The 12,581-nt window shown below is 53.9% G+C and overlaps 1 protein-coding gene across 1 annotated transcript; it reads left to right on the top strand.

Moving 5' to 3' along the window:
• Nucleotides 1-310: 310 nt before the first annotated feature.
• Nucleotides 311-1,028, top strand: IUM83_19488 (uncharacterized protein; the record flags this gene model as incomplete). The annotated part of the gene is made up of 3 exons (XM_067944539.1): nucleotides 311-764; nucleotides 843-944; nucleotides 1,015-1,028. 3 exons carry the CDS (start codon nucleotides 311-313, stop codon nucleotides 1,026-1,028), a joined length of 570 nt encoding a protein of 189 aa, XP_067797783.1.
• Nucleotides 1,029-12,581: the final 11,553 nt, after the last annotated feature.

Here is a 12,581-nt window from a genome sequence, read left to right as displayed (position 1 = left end):
TGCGGTGACGTGGATGGGCATCCCATTATTTGTATTGACGGGAAAAAAAGTTCAACTTGCTTCGATCGAGCTGCACCATTGCTAGCTCTAGCGAGGCGGTCAGTTCGGAATTGCTGGGCAAGCGGACGATGGAAAGCAGGAAAAGAAATCGCGACGACGGCGATGGAAGTGCTGATGAGTGCGACCTTTAAAGCACCTGGATGATACGCGTCAACAGGAACTAGACCGCTGGAATCAAGACCGCTGCAAAGCTCGTCGACAGGATTCGGCTTTTGGGAGCACTACAGGTCGTGAAGCAGGAGCTGATGGAATGCAGGACACCGAGCGTTGCGATGGTGTTGTGGGCACCACACCGTCGGCTGCTCAAGTTTTCTGTGCGCTATGGAGACAAGTACATGACGAGCTAGTCCGCCAGAGTGCAGGTGAGACCTCGGAGCCTTTGCGTGCCTCAAATGCAGCGGCTGTGAATGGGGTGGATGGTGACCAAGGCTGCACCAGTGATGATTCCGGTGGTGACGATCTACTTGCGCTCTTGGATGATGCGCGGCGCAAGGAGTTACATCGACTGCGGCAACGACGCTGTCGAGCGAAGCGCAAAGCTTTGCAGGCGGGTATGGCATCAATGAATAACGTTCACGCTGACGAGGTCATGGATACTGGTGAAGGCGTAGGTGGCGCAGGTGGAAGCGGCGATCGAGTGCTGGATGTTGATGGACGTACGGGGAGCGGCTGCTGTGACTCGTTGTGTGGAGCACGCTGTCGAGGTAAGCGCAAAGCTGTGCAGGTGGACTCGATTCCAGTGAAAACTGTTGGCGCTGACGAGATCGCTGATGACGAGGAAGGCGTAGATAGCGATGCTGGGAGTGGTGATCAAGTGTTGGATAACAGTGAACAAGAGCGGCGCAGTGGTCGTGAAGCGTTGCGTCGACAACACCGTTGTGGAGGTAATTTCACTGCGGCGCAGGCCTGTACGTCGCCAATGGATTCCGTTAACGCTGACGAGATCATGGATAGCGATGAACGCGTAGGTGATGCTGCAACAAGTGGTGATCAAGTGGAGGTTTTGGATGATCCGAGACGCGAAAGGGGGCAGCGAGTACGCCACCGATCTACCCGAGGCAGTTGTGTTGCGTATGAAAACGAGAGACCTCAAGCTGATTTTGACAATGAACTTAGCGTGGAAGAGAGAAAACGCTGCTTGAAAGGGCTCCGGCAAGCATTGAGCGCTGAAGGAATGGATGAGTGCGTGTGTACCGCATGTGACAGACTGGTGTAGCGGTGCGAATCGCAACGGGTGGATGGTACGGATGTGTGCTACCTCGGCAAGATGCAGAAGGTCCTCAGAGTACACGAATCGGATCTGCCGCCGACAGCTCTGTTAGATCAGTATCGATGTCCAGAAAGCTTAATGGAGCTACAAGATGCTTGGATTTCTCCTCGCGGATTAAAAACTTACACAGATGAGCATGACTGTCAACACATTTGGCTTACCGTTTGCAAAGAGTGTGATCGTTCAATTCAGCGTGGGCAGCTCCCTAGGTTTGCAATAGCAAACGGATTTTTTTGTGGGGCGTCTTCCTCTCGGTCTTCAGCACCTCTCGGTCCCGGAACGATGTATGACTCAACTGGCAAACATCGTCGCGATGACTCGTGTAATGCGTGGCGGACTCCATCGTTGCATACGATCTCACTGTATTGCTTTCGACTGCACTCCAGGGCCTCCTGTGTCGCTACTTCCACGATCACTGGAAACGGTTGAGTCGTACCGAGTAGTTATGGTTGGGGAGTTTACAGCAGCACAGGTGGAGCAAGTACGCAAGATGCAACGTGTTCGAAGCAAACAGGTTCGAGATGCGTTTTCATTTTACAAAGTAAACAACCACCTTTACGCAAGCATTGTTGAAGATGAGGATGTCACTAGCAGTGAGTACACGGATGCTCGTGTGGAAAGGGCGTTCGTCGAATACGTGGCTGATCCTGGTGGTAGACTAAATCATGACATGGACAAAGAGCAAGAAAATATTCGTGGAGACACAGACGCTTGGCGCGTACTAAGCGAAACCAACGAATGCAGCATACTTGAACGGCGAATTGGATTATCAGACGACGGAACTCCTGCTCAAGTTCGAGAGCATCCTATCGTTCCCGACGGTGGTGATAGTGGTGATAGCAAAGAACGTGAATTTGAGATTCGGAGATCGAATCACTTGGCTAACGACATATCTGGCACATTGTTAGCGCGCGTGTTCTCCCACTTGTTTCCTTTTGGGCAAGGGCATCCCGGTGAGCAGCGGAAAGTTCATGTATCGGTGCTAGAGTGTGTCAAGCATTACACGATGCTTAGCGAACGACAGTTTGCGAGGGATGAGCTTTTTACTCTAGTTGCTTTTGACAGAATCTCGTTGAAGAACATGTACCTGCAGAACCACATCCGTTGCCAACGTTTCCCGCATCTCCTGGAGGGCTATGATAAACTGAGCAGCGAACAATGGGGGAAGGCGCTGCTTGAAAATGAACGGCGACTTCAAGGCTGCTTACCGTGGAAACCTGGTGCTGACGCTGTTGCACAAAAATTGCTTAAGACTGTTGAGATTGGATCCCGAGCGTTGTGGGGGAGTAACGCAGAGCGGTCCCAGTTCCGCCATAAGGCTTTTGCTTACCAAACTAGATTTGGGCAGCCAGCGTTATTCGTCACGCTGACACCCAACACAGACAATTCGTTGGTGTTGGCGCAGTACACTGGAATATCTTCGGTTGAAACACTATTTGATTTACTTGATGCTCAACTATCAAGTAAAGCGGGGCTACGAGAAGCTAGCAGAAGTAACGATTGCGCATCGACACGCCTATTCATGAGGCAAGTTGATTCATTTATCAAGTATGCACTAGGAATCGATCCACGGACCAAGAAGCGGCTATCCTTTCGTGGACTACTTGGCGATGTCAAGGCATATTTCGGGATGGTGGAAACTCAGGGGCGTGGCACGTTGCATATTCATTTTCTGATTTGGCTCAACAATTGCCCGCCCAATTCAGCTGCTGTGAACGCAATCCTATCATCACCGGAAGGACCCTTTTTCCGAGCACGTGTGGCACCCTACGCTAACAGTATTGTTGGGAACGACTTACCTATTGCACTGGACAAATGCGGCTGCTCAAATTGTGGAGCATCCTTTGAAGACCTTGTTGCACTACCGATCCCAGACTTGGCTAGAAAAGACCCACAAGATTGTGCTCGTAGAGCGCGTGTTCGGGTCAAACCTAAAGAACCCATGCTAATTGAGTGTCGACGATGTGGCTCGCAGTGCAGCTCCCAACATCTCATCCGCAACGCATTGCTGAAAGCTCGGCCAGAGTTTTGGCCATTATGGGAGCGACCACTCTCTACCGGTCAGCTTGAAAAGCAGGCACGGATAGAAAGTATCTGTCGTCACACGAAGCAGCAGGCCTTGCGAATCGTATGCGACCGCGAGTCTACTCACGAAAGTTTTTCCAGTGATCCGATTTCTCGTGAGAGTCTGGCCATGACGACGGAGCTGCTGCAGCAGGCCAATGATAGACAGATGCCGATCTGTAAGGCCGACGATGACCCGTATCGTAATGACATGCTGACACGCTTGCTAGAAATATCGCCCCCGTCTCCTTCTGATGCCAGGACATTCAAAGAGGCACAAGATTATATGGTCTCTGCTCTCGCAGTGTTGCTGAACCAGCATTTATGGTGCCACACGACTAGTTGTTTTAAGACTTCTGGAGTCACACCAAGTGATAAGTACTGCCGGTACCGATTTCCGCGACCACACGTGGACAACACGTCGTTTGAACAATGTGGAGTAGAGTTGAAACGAACTTTGGGCCATGAGTTTATGAACGGCTACAACTACGAGCTAATGGCGAGTTTTAAATGCAACCAGGACATTCAAATACTGCTGGGTGGTGTTGATGTCACTGACAGGATCCATTACTGCTGCAAATACATAACTAAACCCCAACGACGACTAGATTCCTAAGCTGCTGTAGCTGCCGCGGCTCTCAAGCGGCGCCAGCAACGTGAAAGCCCTGAAATGGATGCGACTGGAGTAGCAGTACCAGACCGTCGCGTTATGGCTCGAAAACGTGTATCTGCGCTAGTCTACAACTTAACAAACCGACAAGAGATAGCTGGACCCTTGGTAGCTCTCTACATCTACCGTAATTCTTGCTGCTATTCAAGTGCTCGATGCGTATCACTACTTCTCGGAGAAATCGTTCGGCAATTGATGAGGTCAGAAGAATATTCTTGCAGCATGGTTAGAATAGACGACGGTATAGTAGGGAATTTTCGTGCAGTTTCCTATCTCGACGACTACATCTTCCGACCAAAGACGCTGGAGCAAGTCAACCTGTACGAGTTCACGATATGGTTCTTCGGGAGAAAGCGGAAAAAAACTGCAAATTCCCGTTACAGGTTTCTGGACGAGCATCCACTCTGCAGCTCTCACTGTCTAGGTATGCGTTACGAAGAAGTTGTCCCGGTGATTCAGACGTTTAGGCTACCTGGCAGTGAGGGTGGGGAATCAACCGAGAAGCGCTGGAAATATGCAGTTTTATCCATGACAGATGCTTAATCAATTTGTGGGACATTGATGAAAATAGTAGTACGGTTGTCGATAGTTCATCGCTGGACCCAGCTTCTTGCCCGACCTCGGTGGCCCCAGAAGGAGCTACAGCTGGCATGATTGGGATTTTTAAGGAGAATGGCTTACTGGATCACTGTGCGCAGAATCTGACAAGAAGTACAATTGACGAGGTGCTGGCAGCTAACTTATTGAACTCATGAAGAAGTGTGTAACGGGGTTACACGTACAAGTGGCTGCAAGCCACTTGTGAATTTAACAGATAGGTTATCTGTTAAACGTTTTGGATACTTCCTCACACTGGTGCAAGACACACCGATGGATACATTGAAGTGGACCACCACAGTGAGTGGTCCACACCTACCCAAAGATCCTATTGGTAGAAAGCAGCATCTTTCTACCAATCAGAGACATGCATATTAGCGGGGCTCTGACAGCCAGCCGCTGCCAACCCTTTCATAGATGATAAACAGTTTTTAGCAGATTTTAGAGGAAGATCAATTTACAAACAATACAGTTCTCATTTTACCTTAAACTAGCTACTTGGAGTCTTGTCTAAGTTAACTTATATTTGTGTATTCAAATATAATTAACCTAAGTAATTACTAAGTACTTACGCTTCCTCATACACGTTGCGCAACGTGTAAGCTAAAGTAGTGATTCAAGTTAGACCCACTACACCTGGTAGCACTTTGTAGTCCGTCCAACGACCGACTGCTTGACGTTCGTACGCGGTGTACGAACGCGGAGCCGAGAACCACATGAGCACGGAGGTGCCCATGGAGAGCTCCAACACGCCTGCAACGCATGTTGCACGCGCTGACTGCCCCCACCTGTCCGACCCAGAGTGGGAGGCCCTCCAACGACTGTCAACAGTCATTGAAGAAGCGGCGATAGCTACAATGCTGCGTATGCTATCGCCGACGGAGCAACATGGTGTTGCTCTGGGGTTCATCATGAAGGAGCAGCGTGATGCTGCTTCCTCAATGACGGCGTCGTCAGGGACGACACCGCGTGCTCAACCATTAAAGTTGAGCGTAAGCAATTACGTGGGAAGAGAGGGCGAGCCTCTCCTCCGATGGCTTGTCGAACTCGACACAGCCATAGCGGCTCGACGCATCGTCGACCCGTTGTCACAGGTTGCGTTCGCCATGTCTTGCCTTGGCGGACGCGCAAGGAGTTGGGCGTATGGACGCCGACTCTCCGATCCTACGTGCTTCAGCACGTACGAAGTGCTCAAAGAGGAGCTCAAACAAGCGTTTGAGCCCCCGCAAAACGAGTTCCGGTCGAGGGCGGAATTCCTCGACCTTCAGCAGGGTAAGCATGACGTCCATGCTTACGCGCAGCGCGCACGATATTTAGTATCAAATATCGTGACTAACCCGATTGACGAGGCGACCAAGGTCGTCACGTTCATGAAGGGGCTTAGAGATGGGCCCGTGAAGACCTATCTCTTCCGAGAGTACCCGAGTACTCTCGAAGATGCGATCACTCTTGCCATGCAAGAAGAGTTTAGCCTGCGGCAGGCTTAACTGCATGTGAACGTGCCGAGGCCGCAACCGCGCCCGGTAGCGAGGCCGGGAGGTCCGGAGCCAATGGACCTCTCGAATGCAACAACTGCTGGTTACCAGCAGCAGGGAGGTAACGTGCGATGCTTCCGTTGCGGAAGGATCGGTCACTTTGCACGGGAGTGCACAGCTCCCATGCCCCCTGGAGGTGGCCGTCGTGGCGATGCTAGGCATCGCCGCGGACCAACAAAAAACGCGAACATCCAGTAGGCGCGGGGCGCCCTACTGGTAATGCAGTCGCGCGTGCCGACATCGGGCACGCGACACTGAGGAGTGCAGCCCCCAGTGAGACCAGCTCTCACTGCAAGAAACAAGATGACAGGCCGAACCTAGTCATCTTGAAGGTTTACTCGAAGAGAGCGAGTGACTCTCTTCGAGCTTTGGTAGATTCAGGCGCGTCGAACAACTTTGTTCGACTACGAAGCCTGTCGAGACTTGACTTCGAGGAGATAGATACACCTCGAAGTCTTCCGGAGGTACGACTGGCGACAGGTGCCATCGTGAAGACCGAGAATCGCGTCGTGAACGTGCGCTTCTCGTACAAACAACGAGTGTTTGTCGAACACTTTATCGTCCTGGACCTGGACGATAAGTTCGACGTGGTAATGGGCATGCCGTGGCTTGCACGGCATGATCCGGTGATAGACTGGAGGGAGCGCACGCTCGTGCGCTTCGGACGCGACAGCGGGACAGAGAGCGATGGCCCTGTTACCGCAGAGCACGCACCAGCAGGTGCGCGCGGCTCACCAGTCGAGACAGCGCTTTATACTGCTGTCCCGGAGTGCCCAAGAAGTGCGCGAGGGCAAGCGAGACCCACGTCGGCAATGCTGCCGACGTCGGAAGAAAAAGATGTGTTGGTTCCGGGAACCAACACCCACGTTCAACCGTGTAAGGGACAGTCCCTGACCCGAAGCGGTCAGGTCGACGACGACGCGTCGGCTCCGGGAGCCGACGCACCCTCGGCCATGAGGGGCTCCGCCAATGAATGGCATCGAGGTGACGAAGGCGTGTCAACTCCGGGAGTTGACGCTGCAAACAGTGCGGACGGTTGCAAACGTACCGCACTGACGCAATTTGCATGCTGTCGTGCAGCCGGGCTGCACGACGAAGCGCCATGCGATCAAGCCGGGCTTGATATCGCGCGCCCGCAGACAGGGTCTGCCGGCGAAGGGACACGTTACCGTGCAGCCGGGCTGCACGAAGGAAAATGCGGTCAAGCCGGGCTTAAATACCGCGCGCCCGCGGACAGGGTCCGCCGGCGAACAACTGTCCACGGCCGGGCCTGGACAAAAAGAACAACTGTGCGGAGCCCGGCTCCGCACAACAAGAAAACGGCGCAAGAGGAAAACGCTGCGCAAGTCTCGGTCCGGGACCGAGACGCAACAAGAGCAGTCTGCTGGGCAGACTGCGGCGGTGACGCCGAATGTCAAGACGCTAAGCGTCTTGACGCGCACCGATACTGGATTCCAGTATCATGAGATGGAACTCGCTAGTCCTCCGACGACGGCGTCGGAGTTGACATCGCTTCCAGCCATGTGCTGGAAGCGCTTCACGCGCGACTTGCACGGTGGACGCATCGAGCAAGTCTGCGTTCTTTCGGACAGCGAAAGAACGGCGAGCGAGAGCGAAGAGCTGAGGCAGCTCTTCATGGGAAGTACCACTGAGAGTGAAGACACTCTCAGTGCGAAGACGAAGCGAGAGTGCTTCGAGGAACAAGGTTGGGACTCGCTGAAGTCGAGTCCCTATTACGAATTGTTGAGGGAGTACAAAGACGTACTCCCGGAAGAGATTCCTGCGGAGCTTCCGCAGGATAAGGGCATTCAGCACGAGATTGATCTCGTGCCGGGCACGAAGTACTGTGTCACGCGGCAGTGGCCACTGCCGCGAGAGCAAGTGAAAGCGATCGACGACTTCTTTGAAAGTCGTCGTAAAGCAGGACAAGTGCGGGAATCAAAGTCCCCGCACAGTGCTCCGACGTTCTGTGTCAAGAAGCCACAGGGCGGATGGCGCATCGTTCATGCCTACAACAAGCTGAACGATGCGACGGTACCGGCGCAGACGCCGATACCGCGAAAAGATGTTATCATCGATTCGATGGCCGGGAGCACCGTTTACAGTGCTCTCGACTTGCGAGATGGAATTTATCAAATCCTAATGCGTGAGAGCGATATCCCTCTCACGGCAGTGAGCACGCCAAGCGGCATGCTCTGGGAATGGCTAGTAATGCCACAGGGGCTTAAGAACGCCCCTGCGACTTTCAACAGGTGCGTGACGCACTTGTTGCGCTCGGTGCGCGACTTCGCGCCGAGCTACTTCGATGATGTATTCATCCACAGCCGGGCTGTGGACAGGAAGACCGACATTGAGATGCACCGGGTGCATCTCCGGAAGCTACTTGAGCTTACGCGAAAGCATAAGCTCTACGCGAACCTGAAGTGTATCTTCGGGGCGAGCGAGATACCGGTCCTCGGGTGTCTCGTAGGGAAAAATGGCGTTCGCCCTGACCCAGAAAAGGTCAGAGTGATTAATGAATGGCCAACGCCTTCAAATGTCAAGGAACTGAGACAGTTCCTTGGCTTGGCCACGTATTTGTGCAAGTACGTGGAGGATTATGCGGGCAAGATCCGCCCGCTGTCACAGCTTCTTAAGAAAGAAGCTGTGTGGAATTGGACACCCGATTGCCAAAAGGCATTCGATGCAGTCAAGCGGGGCTTGACTGAGGCCCCGATCTTGGCAGTGGCTGACCAAGATCGCCCATTTCACGTAGTGTGTGACGCATCCGATTTCGCGATCGGATGCGCGTTGATGCAGCACGATCACGAGGGCCGTGATCGTGTCGTCTACTACCAATCGCGTCAGCTGAAGCCAGCTGAGCGCAACTATCCGGTGCATGACAAGGAACTCCTTGCCATGAAGTATGCACTCGCAAAGTTCCGAGTGTATTTGCTTGGGAGTAGACCATTTGTGGTCTACACCGACCATGCTTCACTGCGCACCGCAGTGAAGTCGCCACACATTTCACAAAGAATGGCGAGATGGCTCTCATTCATTGCGGAGTATAACTTCCGGGTCGAATACAAACCCGGAAGATTGAACGTGGTGGCCGACGCGTTATCACGTCGGCCGGACTATGCAGAAGCTGTTGACGTCAATGCCATTGACGCCATGCGATCGAGCAAACCCACATCATCTCTGTTGGATGATGTGAAGGCCGCGTACGCGCACGACGCGGACGCGAAGCTCTTGCTGGCCTATGGCAAAGCGCCTTCTGACAAGTCCCGTCAGAAGCTGCCCAAGCACCTTCGAGCGCGTGCACACCGCTTTCGTGTGCACGACGGACTACTGCTTTACAATGCAGTCGACGACAACGCGATCCGCGTTGTCGTGCCAAATGACCATGACCTGCGACTCAGGATCATGTACGAGTATCATGATGCCCCGACTGCGGGACATCTCGGACGTGAGAAGACTTACGTCCTTCTCAATCGTGACTTCTACTGGCACCACCAGTATAAGTGGGTGCGCAAGTACATCCGTGCTTGCGAGGTATGCCAACGCGTGAAGCCTGCGCCATTCGCGCAGGCTCCACTGCAATCACTACCGACTCCGTCGGAGTGTTGGAAGTCCATGTCTTTGGACTTCATCTTTGGTCTTCCCCCGGATAGCGGAGGGAACACCGGTGTTGTGGTCTTTGTAGACCGTTTCAGCAAGATGGTACATCTTGCTGCGGTGCCAGCAGAGGTGACCGCGAAGCAGACGGCCCGTCTGCTCGTCGACATGGTGTTCAAACACCATGGCATGCCGTCCGACATCGTGTCGGACAGAGACCCGCGCTTCACAGCGCACCTGTGGCAAGAAGTGTTTACACTTCTTGGGAGCCAGCTTTCCATGTCGACTGCGGATCATCCGCAGACGGACGGTCAAACCGAGCGCGTGAATCGCGTGCTCGTCGATATGTTGAAGAGCTACGCTCACTCGTTCCAATACTGGAGCGAGTGCTTATCGATGGCAGAGTTTGCCATCAACAACTCAGTGCATGCCTCGACCGGGCATACACCGTTCTACGTGAATGCCATGCGACATCCACGCCTACCGAGTTTACTCGGAGTGATGGCTCCCACTTTAAGTGGGGGAGGATCTACGACTGCAATACAGCAGCCGCAGAAAATCGCTGACACCTGCACAGTGTCAGCTGCAACAATGGACAAACCACATGAGTCTGCGCCGGGCGCAGACTCCCCCAACAACAAGGCCAACGACCACGGGTCTGCGCAGGGCGCAGACACCGCAATGAACCACGCAGAGGCCGGGCCTCTAGCGGAGAGCGAGCTGAATGACTTCAGCTAGGATGCAATCAGTTTCATCACCAAAAGACAAGCCATAATTCGGTTTGTCCAAGACACAATGGCAGCATCTGTTGATCAACAGAAGCTGAACGCAGACAATGCGGGCAGAGGCAACACAAATGAATTTAAAGTTGGTTCATTAGTTTTGTTAGCAACACAAAAACTGCCTAGACATGCAGTTTCGGATTTCGGAGCAAGCAAGCTTGCTCCGCGCTTCATCGGGCCGTTCACTGTGTTGGCACGGCACGGCAACGCATACACGCTAGACATACCGTCTAGCATGCGCCTCCATCCGACCTTTTTACGTCGGACGGCTGAAGCCATACCTGCAGCACGAGCCATCTAGCTCGGCTGACCCGAAGCCTCGGCAGGAGCCGAGGCAGAAGCGGAGGACTTGGCCTCGGCGACGAGCAGCCTCTCCTCCAGCGCGCGGACGCGCTGGAGCAACCCCTTCATCTGGGTCCCCAGCTCGACCTGGATATTCGAGGCGGTCTGCGAGACCGCCGCGACTTGGGCCTTCTGGTTCGCCAGCTCCTGCTTCGGGGCGACGAACTCAGGTCGTGGAGAGGCACATACTGATCAGCCCGGGGCTGATCATACCCGGGGCGTGTTCCCACCCCCGCCACCGCCGATCCGTGACGCCCGCGGCTCAACCCGCTGGATTGTTGAGCGGATTGTTGACCATAGTATCCCGAAAACGAACCCTCAAGGGGCTCGTTTTCGTATTCGTTGGAGAGGATTTCCTCCCCATCAAGATACATGGGAGCCGCGGAACGTCTTGCTGGAGGACGTTCCGGAAATGGTGAGGGCGTACGAGGAGCAGTACGCGCTGGTGCAGCGCAAGTAGGACGAGCGCTGCGGTCATCGCTAGCGCCCGAACCCTCACGTGCTAAGAATTTAGCACGGAGCTCTTTGAGACTCTCGGGCACACGGAATGACGTGTACCCGTTCAGGTCGCGGTCGCTCAAGCGGACCGCGCCTGGGAAGCACTTCGCGCACTGAAAGCCCTCGGGCACAGCGCACGGCACATTTGCCTCCTCAGCAGCAACATGAAGTTGCTCCAGCTTTCCACGCTTCGAGTACGTCTCGAAGCGATCACGCGCTTGCTTAATCCGATCACGGTAAGCACTCGGCCTCTTGTTGAAGTTCTCAACAAAGGCGTTCCAGCTTTGACAAAGTGCCTGCCATTCGGGCACTTTGCTGCGAGAAGAGGTCTTCTTGCTTTGAAACCATCGGAGCTCATGAAAGAGTCCGATGTAGTAATCGCGCCTTTGATGCGTTTCCGCATCAAAGTGCAGCTCGGCAGCCACAGCGTCATCTTTGATGGCGCTGCATACGTACAGCGGCACCTCATTCGGAGGTACCGAGTTCCCAAACCGGTCCGCGATCTCGGACGCGGACGGCATCCATGGATCGCGCGCTGCAGGCGCAGCGCGCGGAGAGCCTTGAGCTTTGACATCACGCGCTGCAGCAGCAGCGCGCGGAGAACTGAGAGCCCCAGCGGAAGCGAGTAGAGTATTACTCTCAGTTCGCGAACCCTTCGAACTCGAAGCGTCCGATTCGTCCCCATCACGCGGACGAATGTTCTTAGCGTGAGGGTCGAGCGATTCGCTCGACACTGAGTCTTTGCGCTTAGAGGGCGAGTCCTCCTCGTCCTCCATGTCTTCATCGTCGTCGTCGAAGTCGACGACGTCGCCATACTTCGCCTTCTGACGCTCGAAGTAGTCGTCGATGGAGAGATGACTCCCCACCGACTTCGAGATCTTTTCCTGTGCGTTAAATGAGCGCGGGTTTCTTCTCCAAACACGGAGAATTGACGAATGGTCAATTCCAAAAGATTGACGTGCGGGGACCCCGCGCGTCTAACCTTAAGGGGGGGATGGTGTAACGGGGTTACACGTACAAGTGGCTGCAAGCCACTTGTGAATTTAACAGATAGGTTATCTGTTAAACGTTTTGGATACTTCCTCACATTGGTGTAAGACACACCGATGGATACATTGAAGTGGACCAGCACAGTGAGTGGTCCACACCTACCCAAAGATCCTATT

This window comes from Phytophthora cinnamomi, assembly GCF_018691715.1.
Source record: "Phytophthora cinnamomi strain GKB4 chromosome Unknown Contig13, whole genome shotgun sequence".
Classification (NCBI taxonomy): Eukaryota; Oomycota; class Peronosporomycetes; order Peronosporales; family Peronosporaceae; genus Phytophthora; species Phytophthora cinnamomi.
This window is presented reverse-complemented; position numbering and strand designations above follow the sequence as displayed.